The sequence below is a fragment of the Manis javanica genome, chromosome 13, assembly GCF_040802235.1.
Source record: "Manis javanica isolate MJ-LG chromosome 13, MJ_LKY, whole genome shotgun sequence".
Classification (NCBI taxonomy): domain Eukaryota; kingdom Metazoa; phylum Chordata; class Mammalia; order Pholidota; family Manidae; genus Manis; species Manis javanica.
In genome coordinates this window covers 54064251-54089071 of record NC_133168.1, presented here as the reverse complement: position 1 = coordinate 54089071, position 24821 = coordinate 54064251, and the positions used below count along the sequence as shown (strand labels likewise).

At 35.1% G+C, this 24821-nt stretch overlaps 1 protein-coding gene across 3 annotated transcripts in view; it reads left to right on the top strand.

Moving 5' to 3' along the window:
- HBS1L (HBS1 like translational GTPase) overlaps nt 1–24821 on the top strand; it is an 88535-nt gene that overhangs the window by 44100 nt on the left and 19614 nt on the right. For all 3 annotated transcript variants that reach the window (XM_017646993.3, XM_073219635.1, XM_073219634.1), the window contains 5 exons: nt 4498–4603; nt 8692–8954; nt 9397–9562; nt 12305–12422; nt 16017–16163. In XM_017646993.3, the coding sequence (XP_017502482.2) occupies nt 4498–4603; nt 8692–8954; nt 9397–9562; nt 12305–12422; nt 16017–16163 (800 nt within the window). The remainder of the gene's footprint in view (nt 1–4497; nt 4604–8691; nt 8955–9396; nt 9563–12304; nt 12423–16016; nt 16164–24821) is intronic.

Genomic DNA, 24821 nt, shown 5'->3' with positions numbered 1-24821 from the left:
AGATTTATACCTTTGAATTCCTTACAAAGGAATATACAAAATACCTTCAGGACAAGAGACCTAGTTAATTTCCTGTTCAAGGAATGAATCAAGAATCAGTGAATCAAAATAAGTCAGCATGTGCAGTAGACTCTGCTGTTTAGATCCTAGCTCCAGAAAAGCACTGGAGCCCTGGAGGGAGAGCCCATCAAGGGATACCAACAGGGACACAAGGCTTTGCTTTAGAGAAATGCGAGAAAGGTGTCCCATTGATTTCTTACCTTTTTCAAAGGGGTGTCTGACCTAAGAGGTTTAAGAACTACTGCAGTAATGGGTGATACTCAGGTACATAATACGAGATTTTTTTTCCTCTAGAAAAGACTTTCACTTATATAACCAAATTTTTGAAATATTGCATCTTGGGCTTGATTGTCCTATAGATAAGAATCACCAGAAATGAAAATAATGTATTTCTTCCTTCCCCAGAAATATTTCATGATCATATTGTGATTTTTCTCTATGCTTAGGGCCTTTTATATCATTTTATGACCTACCTACTTTTTTTAAAAGTCAAAATTACATTACAGTATTTCAGTGTACTAAATGTGTAAGTGAGTCAAGAAATTTTTTACATGCAAAATGGTTAAAATGTATTAAAATGAATCTCAGGGGAGGTGGGAATTAGTCCTTGTAGCCTGGATGAAGATGTTTTTATACTTTATGGGTCTTTTCCCTGTTCTTTTAACAGAAGCCCAAATCCACCATGCCTCTTTTCTCTGTCTTGGGGTGTCTTCCCCACCTACATACACACACACACCACCACCACCACCATCATATTATAATGCTCTCTGTTGTCACCTTCCTTACACCTCGCTCACCTCTCACTCCTCTCTACCTTTGCTATAGCTCTGAACTGCTTTTATCCTGAAAATCAAACCCCTCTATAAATCTCTATCTGTTTTCCTGTGTTTTTTCTACTTCCTTGCCTTAATTCATTGATATTCATTTATGTCCTCTCAAACCTCAGGGTTTGGAAGGTCAACTTTGTTCTCTGCTGCCTTTCCCAGCACCATTATTCCTCCGTCCTTTTCTTTTTCTCCTTTAAATCTCTGATCCTTTGGAGGTTCCTGTCTCTTGCTTGAACCAACCTTTTGTTAGTCCTCACTGCTGTCATCTACTGAACAACCTCATGGCCACTTTTCCTTATTCATTGAAGACTGGCAGCTGGCTTGCTATTTTCTTCTCCACCCTAAGCTCTTCATGATCATTGCTTACTTATGCATTGAGGTGCAGAAGACAGCAAGTCCAACGCTCTGGACTTTTAGTTCCTTGACTGCCACATTTCCGGTGACCTTCACTTCTCATCAGCAATTCACTAACATTTCCCCCTTCTCCAAATCCATGAATTCCTAAGCCTCAGTCTGACCACAATCACTTCTTGCGCTTCTCATATCATAACCTTTTCTTGACTGACAGACCCCTCTACTTTCTCCCAGTGCATGTGTACTCTTCCTTTGTCATTTTATTTTTTTAATCCAGCTTGGAGTTTATGATTTATAATTTCATTAACTTTTCCTCCCTTTTTAGCAATACTTCCAACTACCTTGTTTCTCTGCTTTCTCCTTGCACCTGTTGGGTCCTGAATAATGCAGTTAATATCTTTTCTGTGCCTGTTTCTGAAAGGCTGAACATTGCTAGAAAAAGTCTCATAGAAAGGCAAGGTGGTTCCATTATAAATTCATTATCACAAATCTTAAGTGGGCCCTAATTCCCCTAATTTTTGCAACAATTCCCCTAATTTTTTTAATGCTCAGCCTATACCTCTTTGTTCAGCGTTTATTGAAAACTTCATTCACCAGTCTTTTTACTTTCCCAGTTCATGTGACTCTTACCAGGTGTAACTAGCTGCCCTGTTATGGGCAAAATAGAAGCTGACCATTAGGTATTTTCATCTTCCAGCTTCTCAGCATACAAATCTGTCTTCTATTGCAGTAAAAGAGCCTTTTTTCTACCATAGTTCAGTTCCTACCTGTGCTTTAGATCCCGTTTATTTTTCTACCTTCTCAGAAATTCTGAGATATTTAATATAATCTTTTCTTTTCCTAATATCCTTCAGTTTTACCTTCCCATCAGCTGCTCTCACACATCCCCACTGCTACCATTCTACCACATCCCTCCCTCACAGCCAAACTTTTGAAGAATTACTTTTACATATCTACAATCTCTTATGTAAAGCCCTGGGACCAGATTTGATTCAGAAACCAGAACTTTTTGGATTTAGAAAACTATTAACATATATATATCATCTTTGGTGTGATAACCCCAGTGGGATGTAGGGCAGCCACCCTGCAATCATCACATTGCTATTTCTCACCTGAAATGTATGGCTTTTCACTTTAAGTGGAATAAATAGAGGCTACAAATAGCTTCATGTCAGTCCATGTCAGATTTTGCTTCCAAGTGAGTTATTACAATAAAACAGAATGTTGATTTTTCAGAGCTTCTGAATTTTGAAATTATGGGTAAGCGATAATGGATACGTACTTGCTATTTCTGTTTTCTCACTTCTGTTTTTGTTTTTTAACCCATTCTAGCTTCTACCTCCCTCACTTCTCTCAAATGGGTCTTGCTAACTCTAAAGAGCAGTTATCACAAGGATCATATGACTGGTGAAGGTTTTCAGCCCTCATCTCACTTGTCTGAAGAGCATCCTCCGACTCTGGTGATGCCAGCTCCATCAAGCATGCTCTTCCCGTTGCTTCTGTGGCACCACCTTTCTCCGGCTCTCCTGTCACCCTTTTGCAGGCTCATTTTCTTCCTTCTTGCTCCTCTACCTTGTGATCAAAGAATGAATTTCTTCCAAGGCTTTGTCCTAGGACCACTTTTCTCACTCTGTATTCTTTCCCTTGGAAATCTCACTTTGTGCCTTTCGCTACTATTTATGTGCTGATGAATCACAGATGTATGCTCCAACCCAGGCTTCTCTTTAGCTTGACCCTTTATTCTTTCTTCTCTCTCTCTTCCTCTCCCCACTTTCTTACATCAGTATGATGTCTTCCAATTCTGTTTGAACAAACATTAGGATCTTTGGTATGGCCTAAAGGTCCTTCATTGCCTGGTCACGGCTGCCTTCTTCAGCTTCATTCATTCTGCTCCTTCTCCCCCTCTGCTTTTACTCCCTCTGAGGAGTAACTTGTTGCATGGTGCTCCTACAATAGGGCCATTATACAAGCTACTCTTTCCTTAGGATGCTCTTTCTTTCTGTGTGTGAATTTCTACTCATTTTTTGCATTGGTACTCAACTTTACTTTTCTGTGAAAGCACTCTAATTCATGTGCCCTCTATCACTGAATCTTATGGGACCATTTACAAAACACTAATAATGGTTCCAATTTTACTTTTTGTGATCAGATAATACATTTTCTCCACTAGACTGTGAGCTCTCTTAGGGCACCATTTACAAACTCTAACACTAATAATGGTTTTAATTTTGCTTTTATGATAAGTTAATACATTTTGTCCACTAGATGGTAAGCTCTCTTACCACAAGGATTATATCTGCTTTTGCTCACCGTTATATTTCCAGCATAGTGCACATTGGCATATAGGAGGCAAATAGCAAACATTTTGAATGAATTATATATATTTATCTTAATCTAGTTTTTCAAAGTAATTTATGTATATATGTATGTATGTATATATATGTGTGTATGTGTGTGTGTGTGTGTGTATATATATATATATATATATATATATATACACACACATACCAGTGTAGCACTTGCAGTTTCCATAGGTTTATGTAGGTCCAGTCCTGATGGTAGCACTCTTACTGGAAATTTTAAAGATACAGTCTAAAGAATTCCATGAATTACACATATATGTTTAAAAGGGTCTCGTGCATAAACATCTTACATTGATCTGGTTCAAAATTTATCCTCCTCATGTTCTTAATTCATTTTTTCTGTATTATTTTCTTCCTCCATATTCTTTATAGATGCCAAATATCTTACTAAATCTAGTATTAATATGCAAGTAAAATATACGCAGTGTCTGTCTAGCACAATTCAGCAGACTTTCAACTTGCTCTTCAATTTATGGGTATCACAAGATTAAAAATAGTTTAGCCATCTGCTAACTGACCAAACAATTTTAGTATTATGAAAAGGTGTGGTAGGAGAGGGAGATAGAGGCTCTAGGCACAGTGTCAGAACAAGGCTGAGTGCAGAAACCACCATGTGACCTCTTAATACTGAAACTTAAGAGTCAGTTCAAAATTAGGAAGAGAACTGGTGGAGGTTAAGCACAGTCCTGACAATAGGGGATTTCCCAGAATAGTGACAAAAACTTAAGTATTTTAATATTTCACTCAATTTTTAAAAGAGAAAACAATATGTATTTATCAGGATATGAATTTTGTGTTATCATAATGTATATTTACATGATATATAATATGTAGTAAGTGTTTCTTGATATCAACTTCAATTAATTAACCTTTATATTTTATTCTTTATTTAGGAAAATCAGAGTCCCAGGTGTCCCGAAGTGAATCTGACATTGTGCCAAAAGTTGCAAAAATGACTGTGTCTGGAAAGAAGCAAACTATGGGATTTGAAGTGCCTGGGTAAGGATTTTAATCCCCTGCCTTTTTTTTTGAAGTCAATTTTGTCTCCTATGAGACAAAAAGAAAGAAAATCTATTTCAGTTTTACATATCATTAACATTGAAGTATCACAAGTCCACAGTATGGCACAGTTCAAAGAAAAGATGAGAAACTATTCATGATTCCAGACTAATCTGTGTGTAATATTTAATCTATCTCACTGTCAATTTTCTCTGTAAATAATTTATACCTACTTTAACATAGAAAACCTGTGAATTTGTGAAATCTGGCACCATGAGACAGGGTTTGCCACTAGATGGCATAGGTAAGCAGTGTTTGGGAGTCTAGTTGAATCATGGAATCAATAATTTTTTTACTAGTACCTTTAAACTCTTAGATTTTCATATTGTATAAAATGGATCATCATAAAAAATATATAAAATGTAAAATACAATATACCTAGAATTTTAGTTATCTAGTAAGACATGATAAGTCATATATTATTAGTACTCATTTGTTCTTTCTTACTGCCATCTATAGAATTCTGCCCGTTTTTATACAAAAAGGAAGTGAATTGATTGCTTGAGGCTTAATAACACAGTTTAAAAACATTAACTTTAAACCTCTTAAAAACTTCTCAGATTTTTAAATTATTCCTTAAATGTGTTACTTAATAATTATGTATATTTTGTCTGCCAGTTAGTTTGATGAGAAACACTATTATCAAATATCAATAAGGGAAGTTTTTTTTTTTAATTTCAAGAAATATAAACTCAACAGCCTTATTTTTTTCACCCTTATGAACATTCTTCTATATAAAGTAATGGAAGTATCATGAGTTTTGGTTGGGAAGGATCTTAATACTCACCTAATTCAATTTTTTGATTCTATAAAAGCAGGACTTTTTTTTTTTTTTACTAGATTTCAAATTCAGTGAGGTAAAGAAGTCCATATTTAGGACACAGTAGGTGTTAAGTATTTGTTAGTTGAATGACTGGATGAATGAAAAAGTTAATTTTTAATTTCAGTAAATTTTAGCCCATCACAATAATTTTGAATTCTGCCTGGTTCAATCACCAAAGGCTCAATGTGTCTCTTCTCTCTGAATGGGGGTTTGGTCTTAAGAATCCTAAGTGCCTTTTTTTAACCTTATGTCTTGAGTGCCATTTAATCCTACTATGGGGTTATTTTCATTGAGAGAGGGAAAAATAAACAAATAGAATATACAATTTCTTGTTTGAAGGATTTTACAATCTTAATGCAAAAGGTATCAGAAGCCTCAGAAAGCAACATGCAAATGAGCCCAAATTAATACATGTATTAAATGCACAATTATGTGAATCATTATAAAAGTAATGGAATAGTAAATGATCAGGAAAAAAATAAATTGTTAAACAAATAAATAATTATTGAAAACACAACTCTATACTTTTTAAGTGTAATAAAAGCATTTTAGAATCTTACAGGACTATGCTTCATGAGGACAAGGAACCATTAATGTTCATCATCATATTCCTTTCATAGAATAGTTGTTTAAGTATTTGCTGATCATAGAGTCCTTGGGGAAATATATTTTGTTTTAAAAATAAACTTGTAAGTAGTATGAAGGTTTAAAAAGAAAAGTCCTGTGAGTCAATATTTTGATGTGGCCCTGTGGGAGAAGTCATCAGAATGTAAGAAGTCTGTAGGAACAGATATTAAAGGATGTGTAATATTGCTCAAGGACCAAGCTATATTTGCATCAAATACTTTTTTAGGATTTTTGGGGGGAAATTTATAGTAGTGATAATACTTAGGCTGTTCTGATTTGGTCTCAAGAAGTTACAAAGAAACAAACACTTTTGAGTCATGATTTTAGCATCATCGATTTCTACATAGTATGATTCCTAATGGCAGTTTATAAAAAAGGATAATGCATTTCTTTGAAGAAGCTGAAACAGCAGACTTTTTCTTCACTAATATTAAAGGTAGTTCTATAGAAAATGGGTGTAAGTAAAAATGGTTAGAACCTTGAATAAAGAACAGATACCCTGTGGTTAACCTCTTAAATCTAAATTCTTAGTTTCCCAGTATCATTTAAATAATTCAAGAAGAAAGATTAAGCTTCTAGATTCATGTAGAAATATTCCCACTTTAGGAAAGACGGTTTGGATAAAAAAAAGACTATAATTTTATAATAATAGATAAGGCTACAAAATTATATCAGAAAACACCTGAAAAAACATTCAACCAACATAATTATTTCTTTCATATCAGTCAGTAATAATAAACCTGAACCTAGAATGGTCATTTTAAAACTCTGCATCTTAGAGAGTTTTCAAAATCTTAAAACATTGTCTTGTACTTCATGATATGTGAAAATGTTTACCTAGGATGCTTTTCTAATTGCTTTGGTCACTTCCCTCTAACACTGTACAGTTTAGGGAACTAATTTGCAATTTACCTAAGATTTACTTGAAAGGGAATGTTATCATGAAACTGAGAGAAAAGCAAACCTTTTATGACACTGAATTATAAATGAAATGATCAAGTCAGACCCATGTTTTGTGAAGCCCCTCCTATCCTGAGCAGGGCTGCCTGGATTGGTGGCTGAGCTGAACTCCAGACTTCTCTCTTCGATAGCTGGTGTGTTTTTATCTGGTGTCCACATTGGAGTTAGCTTCATCTTTCTTTGAAGAAAAGTTCTGTAACTAAAAACAAAGATTTGAAGCAAGAGATTGTCATTACTCCCAGATCTAATGTCTAGTCATTCTCGTTGAATACTTTTGTTGTAATTCAAATAAGTGTTTGTATTATAGTCTCAGTTTGATTTCACCTAATTTAGCCTGTTGGAATACTTTAAAAGATTGGGAACATTTTCCACATACTTTTTTATCTGTGGTTCGAGATAAAGCTGATCTGTCTAAGCAGTATTAAAAAATGAATGTGAGAATTAGTGGAGATTTGCAAAAACAAAATACAGTGGGAATGGATATGAGGCTTTTAATAAAGTTGCAAATATAATTAATGTAACTCCTTTTTGAGGCATAGGATGAAGGGTCAGTGTCGAGCATATAAAAATGCATTGAGAGGGAAAAAATGAATCTTTTTTGTTACAGTGAGCAAGAAGAAAATAGGTTTATTATTCTTACATGTTTTCGTTATGCTGCAATTTTAAGTGATTCTCGTAAATGGCTTTCTGTATATAATTCTCTACCAGCTCCATATTAAGTTGGATATAATTTGTTTCATTCTTAATAACTTGCAATTAAACCTTTGTCCTAATTCTGTTTATCTATGTTGTTGAAAGAAATGTAAGTCATGTCATAGTCTGGCTGATTGGATTATATCCATTATAGCACTGGTGTAGTTTCTGTGGAGAATAGTTAAATAGCTAATGAAGAGCTAAGGTCAGGGTTTTCTTTCAGAGGCAGTGTCATTGTCAGTGAGAATAAATTAAGCTATGTGGTCTTGTTTCTACTTTCCATACCTGAGTTTCTCACTAGATTGTAAGCTTTGGGATTAGTAGGTAACTTTCTCATTTCCATATCTTCTTTTCCTCTCAACATCGGTGCCTGCTATATGTTGTAGTTTTTAGTAAGTCATATTTTTGTTGAATTAATGAATTAAAAGTCCTTTGCGAAAACTATTAAGAAAATGTAAACATTTAGACATAGCTCTCTTATGGATAGTGTGTGAGCCAAAAAAAAAAAAAAATTGGTTAAGTCTCAGTCCTGTTGGAAAAATAAATTAAGGATAAAACTACTTTTTTAGTACTAATTTCTCCAGGAACACATTTGGTGCCAATTTTTATAAAATATCTCCTTTATGCTGTTTTGATAGGATTTTATGGCCAAGGCTATGAGCTTAGACTGAATTTTAGTTACTTAGCAGGATATTTTCTTAGTTTTTCTTAGTCTGCTTTTCTCCTGGGATCGTCTAAGTATGTATTTGTGTGGTTTGGGTCTAGTTACTTAATCTTCCCCACCTTAACAGTGTCTCGCCACTTAACAGAGATAATTTTTGGTGTTCAGTGCAGGTAATGTGAAGAGTCAACTTCTCTGCTCTTCTAACATTTTAAGATGTCAGTCGAGTTGGTTTACACTTTTTTCCTATTGCTGCCTCTGTAGAGTAACTGCTGAAGAAAATGGTCATAGTTTCCACACACCTCAAAAAGGAATTCCTAGTGAAGATACCAGCATTGCTGCTTCTGATATTCTTGAGGCTGTTTCTAAATCGGTTCTTCCGTCCCACACCATTCAAGCATCAGAAGAACAGAGTTCAATACCAACACCAGTGAAAAAGTCCAGCAAGCTGAAGCAGCAGATAGACGTCAAAGCGGAACTGGAGAAGCGGCAAGGAGGGAAGCAGCTCCTCAACTTAGTGGTCATTGGTAATACTCTTTGTTCCTCTGGACTGTCTGTCAGTTCTGCTTTATAGGGGCAGCCTGGGAGCTCTTGCTCCATTTCGAGTTTCTGTTTGGGTGTAAATGGACATAAAACAAGGCGGCATTGCATCATAATGCTTTCTAGTCACCCTGGCTGAAATAATGCCAAGTTACCAAGGAGGTCTTTAGGTGTGGTTGTAGCATTTTCATTTGTGAGCATTTTGAAAATGGCATGTCTTGTTGACAATTTTCATTTCCAAAAGTTAAGGAAAATTCGCCTCCTCTAAAGAGACATGCTCTTTTTTCCTCCATTTAAATGTTTTAACTGTCATTTGATTAAAAATTGACATAGACACTGACATATTGAATTACATACTCATGCAATGCCTCAATAATAAACAACATCTGGTAATGTACCTAGTATTAATCCTCAATCAATTTTCCTCAGGTCATGTCGATGCTGGGAAAAGTACTCTGATGGGCCATATGCTTTATCTTCTGGGTAATGTAAACAAAAGAACTATGCATAAGTATGAACAAGAGTCTAAAAAGGCTGGCAAAGCTTCGTTTGCATATGCATGGGTCTTGGATGAGACTGGAGAAGAAAGGGAAAGGTAGTCACTATATTTCAAAATTTTCAGTTTGAAATAATATGTAGTCTTTTAAATAAGTATGTAATATATGTTGAATTTGTTGGAAACATACCATGAAATATTGTAGAAATTATAGAAAAAAAGCTTTCAATTATCAAGGAAATATTTTTATTATTATAGTAGTCACTGTAATCTACATACATTTTTTGCTTTACCAAATACTGAGAATAGTTAAAAGAATGTTTATCAAATAATTTTTTAAAAAACCTCACAGAAAAAGGCAGTAAAGGCACTTAGCTAATTATTCTGAGAGACATTTCAGTTGTCATTCCCTGCGTATATGTCAAATTGTCTTGATGTTGAATTAAAATAAAGTGTTAAGACTCTTAATTTTATGTCAGGTAGTAAAGGAAAGGTAACTTTTTGTAGTAAACTGTCTTTTGTTTGGAATAAGAATGACCAGTAAATCCAGATTACCAGACTTAATTCATTTTTGTACTTTCTGTACTTGTGTTTTTAATAAGACAGCATTGACAAACAAGTAATTAAACCTGTTTGCTCTTAATTTTTTAATCCTCATAAAAAATTAGAATTATATGAACGACAAAGTTGCCAGTGACATTAGAAACAGGAAGACAAGGAACTAAAGCTTAAAATACTAAGAGAAAACTGCCTTTAATATGGTAATATATACCCAGCAAAAGGATTATTTTCAGACAATTTCTGTACTATATAGGTACTTTCTCCTACCTGTAGATTTAATCAGTCAATTACTCTTATATCTGTTACAGTTCTAATTTGAGGGAGAGTCTAAGTAGGAGAATGCAGCTTCTATACCTCTGGCCAAAGTATTTCTTTTGAAGTATTTAGAGTGGTGATACATACATTGCTAGACTTGTTAGGGATGGGAGATCCAATGGCACCTTTGCTAGGAAAGAAATAGGACACCTTAATAATTAAATGAAATGGTAAAGTAATGTCAAAATAATTTTCTTGGAGTATTGGATAGTCAACATTATAATATATAAAGTAATTCTCAGTAAAGGGGGCCACAATGTTTGTTAGCTCTTACATCTTGGTGGTTTTGGGGTTTACTTTCCTGTAGGTAATGTTTTGTAATTCTATATATTATCACAAGCTTGTTTTCCAACCTAGTAAGTAAAAGTTGGACAGTTGCAAATTTTTGGAAAACTGGAATTTTGTATGATATCAATATTAGAAGACTAAACAGTTCCCACCTATCAGCTTATCAAGTAGATAATTAAAGTATATGGCTTCTTAATTTTCTTCGTGTCATCTGTTAAGTATATAAACAGATTGAGAATAGTGTAATTTATTTAAGTTAGAATGACTTGTTTGAATATATGGAATATGTGAGTTGAGCTGGCAAATGAGCTAATATGAGATGTCCCCATTTATCTCATTCATAGAATAGTCAGTAATTTAACTTTTTTTTTGATAATACATTTTGCTGCTGGTAGTTCTCTGATACATTTTGCTGCTGGTAGTTCTCTGTTGCTCAGCATGATGCAAATTTTAGAATATACTTTCATTCTGCAGATAGAGCCAAGCCTTCCTTCCATATATGTATTCGGAGTTTTAACTCGTATTATACATTCCGTAATAGCATTTGAAAAATATAATGTGTTGCTTATTCCACCATGTTAAATATTTGTAAATCCTCTATTCTCCTTGTGGGTTGAACAGAAATAAGTAAAATGAGTGACATTTTCGTATCCTTTGAATTACAAATGTAGACCAGAACTGGATCAAAAGAGTATATTCTGGTTAAAGCAATCTAGGGAGAAGGTCAGAGTAAGTTTAACTCATCACTATTCTAAGGCAATTATTTGGGGCTTTTATTAAAGAGAATTAAGCATCATTTCCACAAATTCAAATGGCCATGGTTTCACATTAAACTAGAATGACTTGACTAAGACTTGCAGTTACCTTACTGCTAGGGTGAACACATAACTGATCATTGTAATTGTTGACATACTTGTAGTAAAAGGGGAGTCTCATTCATTACTCCAGGCTATCCTGGGCAAATGAAGATGAATAACTGCCTGATTTATTGCCCACCTGATTTCCCTTTGAAGTCTAGGAACTCTCAGTATGTTTGTAGTCCTCCCTGGATTTATAATCTGAATCTATTTTTGTGGCTAGCAGAGGTACTGCATTAGTCTCCAAGAAGGATGAAAAGGGGTGTGATACAGACTCCTGTTCATCTCTCTGAATTTTTTAAATAACTGGGTATCTCCTTTGATATCTCCTTTCTAAATGTGTAACATACTGACTAACCTTGCCAGTGAAAGTTTTATCAGTTGATTTCTATAGTCAAGTGTAAACATAAGAAGATGAGGAAAACCATCTCCTGATAGTTGTCAATCTTCATTTTATCTTTTCTCATGTGCAGTATTTACTGTTGCTCCTCCAGAGATTCCCCATCTATCTTTCCTTTCTTTGTTCACAATCTACACTGCTTCTTACCAAAAAAAAAAGGAAAAAAAGGAAATGGGATACATCTATCATTTTGATGCATCTACAACTTTGTTTTAAACCATATGGGTATAATTCCATTAGAGCAGAAATTCCAGCTCCAATGGATAGCTTAATAATTCAAAATAATAGACTACGTAATAAAATTCCCATTATTATTTAAGACTTTAGACTGTCATTTAACCTGTTATTATTAAATAATTTAATCCATAAAACCAATTATTTCTATAGTGCACTATTTCTAATCACTTTGTTTTCTTTAAGGGGAGTGACAATGGATGTTGGTATGACAAAGTTTGAGACCACAACCAAAGTTATTACATTAATGGATGCCCCAGGCCATAAGGATTTCATTCCAAATATGATTACAGGAGCAGCCCAGGTACCATATATTTCCTTAACTGCTTGTACATAAAATTTTGTGATGCTGAGGTTATAATTCTAGTATTACAACTTTAGAAATTTAACTTTAAAATATATTTGAAAAAATAGAGAAATACTGTATTTTTCATAATTTTTTTAATCAGTGCTTTATAAAACGTTTCCTAATTTATTAGAAAGGAGAAAATATATAAAGCTATGAATTTCTCTATAGTAAAAATAATGGGAAAGTACTCAATGAGGTAGAGCTTTGTATTTTATTAATAAGTTGCAGTTAATATTTCAGCATTTCATTTTTTACTTTATTTATATTCAAGTCCTATATATTTTTAAAGAGCTAACATAGAACAGTGAAGTTAGGGAGTTTTCCTCCTGTCATTTAATTACTTTCTTTGCAGGTTGACAGACAATTACAGTTTATAAAATTACATGATTCTTAATAAGGATAGTGAAAAAAACTCATAGATAATTTTAAGTAATCAAAACATTGAAAATAGCACTGCATATATAGGGCCTTGATTTCTTTTATAATAGATGATTATTGGAAAATATGGAGTGTTCAAAATTTTGCCTGTGTCACTAGGCAAAAGTGTGACTTCAGCTATTGATCATTTTCTGAGTTCTTCCACTTACTTAAAGGGAGTGTTAATATCATTTGTCAACCTAAAGGCTTTTATATGAATAAATTAGAATATATTTGAGGGTAAATGAGAAAGTATTTGGTTCTGTTTTAGAAAGTTGATGTATAATTTCAGAATACTAATTTAAGGTTCATGGACTAAATATAATGAATATTGAAAAATAATTATTACCACTGTACTGAATGTGGGCCAGACATTTTACTGAATGTTATGTATGCATTTAGTTTAATCCTTCTAACAACTCTATGAAGTCCATTATCCCCATTTTAAATTAGTTTACTTCTCATTGCATTTACAAAGGATACATTTTTCTTTTTCCTCATGTATATGTGTGTGTATGTGTTTTCATTCATTGAATACTTATTATATGCCTGTTATGTGCCAGGTACTATGGTAGGTAGTGTGGGGATAGGATGGACTAGTTATTGGGAGAGGAAGACACTAGAACAAGCAGTTACAGTAAAATGTTTCTGAATCCTAGAATTTTATAGACCAGAGTAATCAAAGATTTATTCCAAACTCCTCATAGAATTAGGGAAGGAAAGGATTTTAGAAATTATCTAATTGAATTCCACTACATGACAAATGAAGACATAGGCTCAAAGATACTAAATAATTTATCCAGTGTGCAAAATAGTGTGGTAGGCTTCTGGGGCTACAGAGAAACAAACAGGGCATGCTGCCTCTCCTCAAGGAAATCAAGTGAAGAAAGGTAAGACCTGTAGAGATGAAAGGCTAACATAAATGTACTACAAGATGAATATACACAGTATACACGATGAGGTGAGATCACTTTATACTGCTTGAAAGGCTTTCTTGAAAATATGTCAGCTTTGAGCTCCCAAAGACAAGCTGTTGCATAGAAAGATTAGAGAAATTGCTCAGTAATCTTTTTGGAGGTGGAAAAAGGAAAGATTTGGAGGAATACTTACTGGCTTAGGTATCTTAATACCAATCCACTGAATTCCAGATTTTAACTGAAGAAAGTAAACATAATTTGACAGTTAAGAACAACACCTCAGAAGAAGATTTACAGTTATTGAGCCTTGGATTTGGAATGTCAAGGCTGGGTGCTTTATATAAAGTACATTTAACCTCCAGTGTTTCTGTGAAGTGAGTAAATTAATACCCAAAGATATTAGACAGTTTGCCTGAGGTGTGAAGCCTGTTGTGACTACACATGAGTGAAAAGAGCCAGTTTCCTATTGATGTTCCAGTTGGTGCTCTTAAATAAGAATCCTGATCAAAAGCACTGGATGTCATCAAAGGCATTAGAGTTCAGCAGTGTGAATCATGATGGATCAGAAATGACTGCTGCACTCAGGACTAGGAGTGAAGCAGGAAGACTGTTTAGAAAAGAATGAAAAGACAAGGACTAGAAATAATAGTGTAAATTGCTCCCACCAAAGTATGTCGATGATACTTCTAATTTAAATTGTAAAGTTCTGTTCAGAGCACAATATCTGATAAATTCTTTACTTACTTTATGACCATTATGGTGAGGATTATGACAGTGTATGTGAAATTCTTTAAAAACTGCATAGCATAAACATAAAGTGTCATGAGGAAGCAATGAAGAGGAAAGTTCTGACCAAAATGCCAGAGGGCTTGAGGTGGATGGAATAGAATAGTCCCTAGAGAGAAAGTGACTATCATGCTGACAGTCTGAGATAGCTAAAGAGGAGAATGCTAAATTTAGTCATTATATCCCGATTACAAAGAGCAGATTTCTCTAAGAACAGGTATGCATACAAGGCAAAAACTGTAAAAGGGAAAAATGAAATAGTGTTCTTTTAAAAAGTATCGTGACAGTGCACTGACCGAAGTAATTGTTGAGAATGAAGGAGTGTCCGTGATTGCACAAACTGCTTCTGCAAATTTTCAAAGGCTGTATCCCCATACTGCAACAGGAGTCACATGAAGAAGCATCAGCATAAAAGAATAATAGGGACCTGTAAACTAGTATCAATAAGGCTAAAGAGGAAAATGAGCTAAGGCTAAGGTTAGCTTTTCTTATTTTTAATGTAAACTGAATATGAGAGGAGAAATATCTGATTCTCAAAAGTGTCCACAAAGGTTAGGAAACTTTGTTATTCAAGGTTCTTTTTCAATGGCTATAGAGGGGGAAGATGCTGTTTTACTTGATAATTATTCATAGGTTTTCATTACTATATACAGTACTCTGACAAATATCTTTGTAGACCTGTAATTATTTCTCAAGGATAAATCCCTGTAAGTGGAGTTCATGGGAAGCAATATATACATGATTTTAAGGCTCTCAATAGTGATTGTGAACATGTCTTCCAGAAAGGTGCACTGAGAGCCCCGCAGGCAAGCTATGCCAGGGCCCGACTCATCGCACCCCTGCCTACAGTAACCGGTTGTGTCCTTTAAGAGTTTACTAACCTCTTTTGTAAAAGTGGGAGAAGGAAGGAATCTGTTGATGTATTTTTAATGTCCTCTTTTTTTTTTTTTTTTTTTTTGGTTTCTAATGAATTTGAATTTTTTTCATATTCAGTGGCTTTTTATGTTTCTTCTTTAACAAATTGTTCGTATCCTTTAGTTTTCTGTGGAGCTCTGTCTTTCTTTTTCTTTTTTGGTACAGACTTCATATTGATATTATTAGTTTTACCTTATATGTGACAAATATTTGTCCCTATTTACTCATGTTTTAGTTATGTTTTCCATCCTGTGTCTAGATATTTTAATTACCATATAATTAAACATAGGATTTAAAAAAAATTATGTCAGTATTTTTAACCACATGCTAGTACTTTTTAGAAAATTAAACAGCTTTAATTGATCCATACAATTCTTCTGTTTGATTTTCTTTGGTGTTTGGTGTCAGGTTTACAGTCTGCCTTTATATTGTGACCAACATAATTAAATGAATAATCTCTCCTTTGAATTAAAATGTAGTAAGTACTTCCAGTTAATTGTTTTTTCTTTCTTAGGCGGATGTAGCTGTTTTAGTTGTGGATGCCAGCAGGGGGGAGTTTGAAGCTGGCTTTGAAACTGGGGGCCAAACTCGGGAACATGGCCTCTTGGTTCGCTCTCTCGGAGTGACGCAGCTTGCAGTTGCAGTCAATAAAATGGATCAGGTATTGAAAGGCATTTCATGAGAATTCATTTTAGATGCTAATTAAGATGTTATTCAGCCATAGTGATACCTCAGATGTGACTAGGGTACATTTTATCGATCCAGTTGCCATATTTCGAAAACCGAATTCATGATACATTTAATAATATCTGTTAATAAATGAGATAGTAGTAATATTTAAGCAAGAAGATGTCTTTTAATTTTCAAAGTCCATTTAAAAATCTTAAAATTATCTTTAGTTATAAAATAATACACATTTATTTTAGTAAAAGGAAAACCTGAAATAACCTGTATTTCGAATTCATCTTCCCCCAAAAAACCTTTTTATTTTGTGTATCCATCCAATTTATTGTTAGAAAAATCTTTTTCTTTATAATACTTGTGTTATAATCTGTTTCATTATCTGCATTTGCAAAGACCTGACATTTTTGTGTATGTTTTCAAGTAATTGATAATTTCTGTTAAAGAGGTTGTTTCTATGGCTTTATTCTAGTCTGCTTTAAAGATATATTACAATTCATTCAATTAATCTCCTACTTTTGAATATTTTTTCACTTTGTGTGTTTGTATTTAGAAATAGTTTCTTCTGTGGGAATTTCTGAGCCTAAGGGCCTATCCATATTTAAGACTTGTTATTTGTTATCAAAATGCCTTCAAGAAAAGTTCTAGTTATTTTCTCTTGGCACATATGGTGCATTCACTTTCCCAAGCTCTTTATCAAGAACTTTAAGCTTTATCTGCTATTAGAATACTCTTTCCCAATTTGGTATATAAAACATGGTATTGCTTATTTTTAATGTATTCTTCTTTGTCTATTTACTAACCATTTGTAGTTTTTATCTTGGAATTATATAATTTGTTCATTTTGGAAACTTTTATTGATTGTAAGTATAATTTACTTATAAAAGATATTAATCCTTTATTTTGTCTTAGATACTTTACCAATTTATTTTATTTTTCATTTTGTTTGTGGTATATTTTTGACATATATTCAAATTTATGAATATTTCCTTTTGACTTCTTTCTTTATGCTTATTGTCTTACTCTGGGATCAGATAGACATATTCACCTACATTTTTCTACATAGTTCTTTTATTGTATCATTTCATATGTCTTTCTCCAGTATTTCATTATGAAAAATTTCAAATATAAAGAGAAGTTGAAAGAATTTTACAGTAAACACCATGTTATACACACTACTTAAGATTCTGTTTCTTGCTTGAGCACATTTTTGCCTATCTACCCTGTATTCTTGTATTAGTCCATCTTATTTTGCCATGAATTTGCAGGTTAAGTTATAGACATTGTAAAAATTTCCGTAAATACTACAGCATGCATATTGTTATCTAGAATTCATATTACATATGCATTTTTAGTCTATTTGGCTTGTGCGAGGAGTGTCTTATAACTTTTTTCATCAGGTCATTCAAGCACAATTTAATAAATTATTTACCTTTCCCAAAATTTGAAATCACTTTAGCATATACAGAAATGTCCACACAGGCATACCTTGTTTTATTGTGTTTCACTTGATATTGCTTTGCAGATAATGCATTTTTACAAATTTGAGGTTTATGCCAACCCAGCACTGAGCAACTCAGTGTTATTTATCCAACGGCATTTGCTCACTTTGTGTCTTTTTGACACATTTTTGTAATTCTCACAATATTTCAAACCTTTTCATTGTGATCAGTGATTATGACTCACTGAAATCTCATGAAAGGTGTGTATTTTTTAGCAGTAAAGTGCTTTTTAACTAAGGCATCTGCATTTTTTTTTTTTTTTTTTGAGAGGGCATCTCTCATATTTATTGATCAAATGGTTGTTAACAACAATAAAATTCAGTATAGGGGGGTCAATGCTCAATGTACAATCATTAATCCATCTCAAGCCTAATTCTCGTCAGTCTCCAATCTTCTGAAGCATAACGAACAAGTTCTTACATGGTGAACGAATTCTTACAGAGTGAATAAATTCTTACATGGTGAACAGTACAAGGGCATTCATCACAGAAACTTTCGGTTTTGATCATGCAATATGACCTATAAACCATCAGGTCAAATATGAATATTCATTTGATTTTTGTACTTGATTTATATGTTGATCCCACATTTCTCCTATTATTATTATTATTTTTATTTTTAATAAAATGCTGAAGTGGTAGGTAGATGCAAGATAAAGGTAGAAAACATAGTTTAGTGCTGTAAGAAGGCAAATGTAGATGATCAGATGATCAGGTGTGTGCCTATGGACTAAGTATTAATCCAGGCTAGACAAGGGCAGCAAGACATCCACGGATGCAGAAGATTTCTCTCAAAGCAGGGGGGGTGAGGTTCTGAGCCTCACCTCTGTTGATCCCCAAATTCTCACCTGATGGCCCCCCTGCGACTGTGCCTGTCTTAGGTTGTTCCTCCCTTGAGGAATCTTACCCGTCTCTGGCTAACCAGTCATCTTCCGGGGCCATACAGGGAAATGTAAAGTTGGTAAGTGAGAGAGAAGCCATATTGTTTGCAAAGGTTAGCTTTTTACTTCTTTGCAGATTTATGCCCTGTGGCTTCTATGCCCAGCACTTGTCTCGAGGTATCTTTACCACCTGGAGGAATTATGATACTCGGTAAATTCGATATGAGGCACGAATTCTATTTAAGGTTTGTAATTAGGAAGGAAGAAGAAAAGCTATAGATGTAGCATATGAAGGAAACTTGGGAGGATTGATTATTTCTTTGACATATCTTCTTGTATAGTACCTTAAGTATGTATAGGTTTTAAACTACTAACTAATTTGCACACACATATTAACATAATAGGAATACGGTGACATAAACAAAGCAAATCTATAATTACCAGCCATCTCCAGTGAAGCCAAGAAAACCATTTAGGCACCCTAGGCATTTGTGAAAATTTATCTATGATATGATGGATATTTTCCAACTGTACTTGAACCATCAGACAAATTAAAGCAGCCCATTTCTGGGATCTGTTCACATCCCATATGTTCTTTTAACCATAGATAGTCTATAGTCATGAGATTTTTGGGGTGCTACAACTTGCACCCCTCCCAACTCCTGGTTGAGTTCCAACAGTACAGATCCAGTCAAATTCGTTGTCTCACTGTATGCACATGCCAGCCTAGACATCTCCCTCCTCCTTCTTATGGCAAGTCCAGGAGACGGTGGGCTGGATGCAGCCACAACCGCAGCATCGTCCGGATCCCTGTGGAGGCTTTTTGATGATCATCCCCCGGCACGAGTCCTCCAGAGAGTGCTGATGCCGGAAGCTCCTCCTCATATCGTATCTTAGTTCATTTTCTGGGTATCCAAGCTAGGCCTTGATCTTCTGCGTAGAAACAAACAGACCCTTTGCCCACACTTTGACATGCCCTCTATACCACTGTGCAGAACTCATTGGAGGTCAGCACACAGTAACTGCTTTTTTTTTTTTTTTTTAATTAAGAGAAAGGAATATTATCAGAAAAGAGTACCTCCATAGCTGATCATCTGACACCCTTTAAGTGATCAACATTAAGGATATTTAAAGCATGCGTTGATCTTTGATTTACCAATAGTTTTATCCTGTTAAGGAGTAATCCCCCTTTTCTTTCTTTCTTTGTTTTTTTTTTTAAATTTTTAATCTACACTTACCTGAAGAATACTATGTTTACTATGCTCTCCCCTATATCAGGTCCCCCCTAACAACCACATTACGGTTACTGTCCATCAGCTTAGCAAAATGTGGTAGAGTCACTACTTGTCCTCTCTGTGTTGTGCAGCCCACCCTCCCCTTTCTCCCTCCCCCCATGCATGCTAATCTTAATACCCCCCTTCTTCTTCCCCCCCCCTTATCCCTCCCTGCCCACCCATCCTCCCCAGTTCCTTTCCCTTTGGTACCTGTTAGTCCATTTTTGGGTTCTGTAATTCTGCTGCTGTTTTGTTCCTTCAGTTTTTCCTTTGTTCCTATACTCCTCAGATGAGTGAAATCATTTGGTATTTCTCTTTCTCCGCTTGGCTTATTTCACTGAGCATAATACTCTCCAGCTCCATCCATGTTGCTGCAAATGGTTGGATTTTTCCACTTCTTATGGCTGAGTAGTATTCCATTGTGTATATGTACCACATCTTCTTTATCCATTCATCTACAGATGGACATTTAGGTTGCTTCCAATTCTTGGCTATTGTAAATAGTGCTGCGATAAACATAGGAGTGCATCTGTCTTTCTCAAACTTGATTGCTGCGTTCTTAGGGTAAATTCCTAGGAGTGGAATTCCTGGGTCAAATGGTAGGTCTGTTTTGAGCATTTTGATGCACCTCCATACTGCTTTCCACAATGGTTGAACTAATTTACATTCCCACCAGCAGTGTAGGAGGGTTCCCCTTTCTCCACAGCCTCGCCAACATTTGTTGTTGTTTGTCTTTTGGATGGCAGCTATCCTTACTGGTGTGAGGTGATACCTCATTGTAGTTTTAATTTGCATTTCTCTGATAATTAGCGATGTGGAGCATCTTTTCATGTGTCTCTTGGCCATCTGTATTTCTTTTTTGGAGAACTGTCTGTTCAGTTCCTCTGCCCATTTTTTAATTGGGTTATTTGTTTTTTGTTTGTTGAGGCGTGTGAGCTCTTTATATATTCTGGACGTCAAGCCTTTATCGGATCTGTCATTTTCAAATATATTCTCCCATACTGTAGGGTTCCTTTTTGTTCTATTGATGGTGTCTTTCGCTGTACAGAAGCTTTTCAGCTTAATGTAGTCCCACTTGCTCATTTTTGCTGTTGTTTTCCTTGCCCGGGGAGATATGTTCAAGAAGAGATCACTCATGTTTATGTCTAAGAGGTTTTTGCCTATGTTTTTTTCCAAGAGTTTAATGGTTTCGTGACTTACATTCAGGTCTTTGATCCATTTTGAGTTTACCTTTGTATATGGGGTTAGACAGTGGTCCAGTTTCATTCTCCTACATGTAGCTGTCCAGTTTTGCCAGCACCATCTGTTGAAGAGACTGTCATTTTGCCATTGTATGTCCATGGCTCCTTTATCAAATATTAATTGACCATATATGTTTGGGTTAATTTCTGGGGTCTCTAATCTGTTCCACTGGTCTGTGGCTCTGTTCTTGTGCCAGTACCAAATTGTCTTGATTACTATGGCTTTGTAGTAGAGCTTGAAGTTGGGGAGTGAGATCACCCCTACTTTATTCTTCTTTTTCAGGATTGCTTTGGCTATTCGGGGTCTTTGGTGTTTCCATATGAATTTTTGAATTATTTGTTCCAATTCATTGAAGAATGTTGCTGGTAATTTGAGAGGGATTGCATCAAATTTGTATATTGCTTTCGGCAGGATGGCCATTTTGACGATATTAATTCTTCCTAGCCATGAGCATGGGATGAGTTTCCATTTATTAGTGTCCCCTTTAATTTCTCTTAAGAGTGACTTGTAGTTTTCAGAGTATAAGTCTTTCACTTCCTTGGTTAGGTTTATTCCTAGGTATTTTATTCTTTTTGATGCAATGGTGAATGGAATTGTTTTCCTGATTTCTCTTTCTATCGATTCGTTGTTAGTGTATAGGAAAGCTACAGATTTCTGTGTGTTGATTTTGTATCCTGCAACTTTGCTGTATTCCGATATCAGTTCTAGTAGTTTTGGAGTGGAGTCTTTAGGGTTTTTTATGTACAGTATCATATCATCTGCAAATAGTGACAGTTTAACTTCTTCTTTACCAATCTGGATTCCTTGTATTTCTTTGTTTTGTCTGATTGCCGTGGCTAGGACCTCCAGTACTATGTTAAATAACAGTGGGGAGAGTGGGCATCCCTGTCTGGTTCCCGATCTCAGTGGAAATGCTTTCAGCTTCTCGCTGTTCAGTATAATGCTGGCTGTGGGTTTATCATATATGGCCTTTATTATGTTGAGGTACTTGCCCTCTATTCCCATTTTGCTGAGAGTTTTTATCATGAATGGATGTTGAATTTTGTCAAATGCTTTTTCAGCATCTATGGAGATGATCATGTGGTTTTTGTCTTTCTTTTTGTTGATGTGGTGGATGATGTTGATGGATTTTCGAATGTTGTACCATCCTTGCATCCCTGGGATGAACCCCACTTGGTCATGGTGTATGATCCTTTTGATATACTGTTGAATTCTGTTTGCTAATATTTTATTGAGTATTTTTGCATCTACATTCATCAGGGATATTGGTCTGTAATTTTCTTTTTTGGTGGGGTCTTTTCCTGGTTTTGGTATTAGGGTGATGTTGGCTTCATAGAATGAGTTTGGGAGTATTCCCTCTTCTTCTATTTTGTGGAACACTTTAAGGAGAATGGGTATTATGTCTTCTCTGTGTGTCTGATAAAATTCCGAGGTAAATCCGTCCGGCCCCGGGGTTTTGTTCTTGGGTAGTTTTTTGATTACTGTTTCAATTTCTTTGCTTGTAATTGGTTTGTTTAACTTTTGTGTTTCTTCCTTGGTCAGTCTTGGGAGGTTGTATTTTTCTAGGAAGTTGTCCATTTCTTCTAGGTTTTCCAGCTTGTTGGCATATAGGTTTTCATAGTAGTCTTTAATAATTCTTTGTATTTCTGTGGAGTCTGTCATGATTTTTCCATTCTCATTTCTGATTATGTTGATTTGTGTTGACTCTCTTTTTCTCTTAATAAGTTGGGCTAGAGGCTTATCTATTTTGTTTATTTTCTCAAAGAACCAGCTCTTGGTTTCGTTGATTTTTGCTATTGTTTTATTCTTCTCAATTTTGTTTATTTCTTCTCTGATCTTTATTATGTCCCTCCTTCTGCTGACTTTAGGCCTCATTTGTTCTTCTTTTTCCAGTTTTAATAATTGTGATGTTAGACTATTCATTTGGGATTGTTCTTCCTTCTTCAAGTGTGCCTGGATTGCTATATACTTTCCTCTTAAGACTGCTTTCGCTGCATCCCACAGAAGTTGGGGCTTAGTGTTGTTGTTGTCATTTGTTTCTATATATTCCTTGATCTCTATTTTGATTTGTTCATTGATCCATTGATTATTTAGTAGCATGTTGTTAAGCCTCCATGTGTTTGTGAGCCTTTTTGTTTTCTTTGTAGAATTTATTTCTACTTTCATACCTTTGTGGTCTGAAAAATTGGTTGGTAGAATTTCAATATTGTGGAATTTACTGAGGCTCTTTTTGTGAGCTAGTATGTGGTCTATTCTGGAGAATGTTCCATGTGCACTTGAGAAGAATGTATATCCTGTTGCTTTTGGATGTAAAGTTCTATAGATGTCTATTAGGTCCATCTGTTCTAGTGTGTTGTTCAGTGCCTGTGTGTCTTTACTTATTTTCTGCCCGGTGGATCTATCCTTTGGGGTGAGTGGTGTGTTGAAGTCTCCTACAATGAATGCATTGCAGTCTATTTCCCTCTTTAGTTCTGTTAGTATTTGCTTCACATATGCTGGTGCTCCTGTATTGGGTGCATATATATTTAGAATGGTTATATCCTCTTGTTGGACTGAGCCCTTTATCATTATGTAGTGGCCTTCTTTATCTCTTGTTACTTTCTTTGTTTTGAAGTCTATTTTGTCTGATATTAGTACTGCAACCCCTGCTTTCTTCTCACTGTTGTTTGCCTGAAATATGTTTTTCCATCCCTTGACTTTTAGTCTATGCTTATCTTTGGGTTTAAGGTGAGTTTCTTGTAAGCAGCATATAGATGGGTCTTGCTTTTTTATCCATTCTATTACTCTATGTCTTTTGATTGGTGCATTAAGTCCATTTACATTTAAGGTGACTATTGAAAGATATGTACTTATTGCCATTGCAGGCTTTAGATTCGTGGTTACCAAAGGTTCAAGGTTAGCTTCTTTAGTATCTTACTGCCTAACTTAGCTCGCTTATTGAGCTGTTATATACACTGTCTGGAGATTCTTTTCTTCTCTCCCTTCTTATTCCTCCTCCTCCCTTCTTCATATGTTGTGTGTTTTGTTCTGTGCTCTTTTTAGGGGTGCTCCCATCTAGAGCAGTCCCTGTAGGATGCCCTGTAGAGGTGGTTTGTGGGAAGCAAATTCCCTCAGCTTTTGCTTGTCTGGGAATTGTTTGATCCCACCATCATATTTAAATGATAGTCGTGCTGGATACAGTATCCTTGGTTCAAGGCCCTTCTGTTTCATTGCATTAAGTATATCATGCCATTCTCTTCTGGCCTGTAGGGTTTCTGTTGAGAAGTCTGATGTTAGCCTGATTGGTTTTCCTTTATAGGTGACCTTTTTCTCTCTAGCTGCCTTTAAAACTCTTTCCTTGTCCTTGATCCTTGCCATTTTAATTATTATGTGTCTTGGTGTTGTCCTCCTTGGATCCTTTCTGTTGGGGGTTCTGTATTATTCCATGGTCTGTTCGATTATTTCCTCCCCCAGTTTGGGGAAGTTTTCAGCAATTATTTCTTCAAAGACACTTTCTATCCCTTTTCCTCTTTCTTCCTCTTCTGGTATCCCTATAATACGAATGTTTTTCCTTTTGTATTGGTCACATATTTCTCTTAGTGTTGTTTCATTCCTGGAGATCCTTTTATCTCTCTCTATGTCAGCTTCTATACGTTCCTGTTCTCTGGCTTCTATTCCTTCAATGGCCTCTTGCATCTTATCCATTCTGCTTATAAATCCTTCCAGGGATTGTTTCACTTCTGTGATCTCTTTCCTGACAT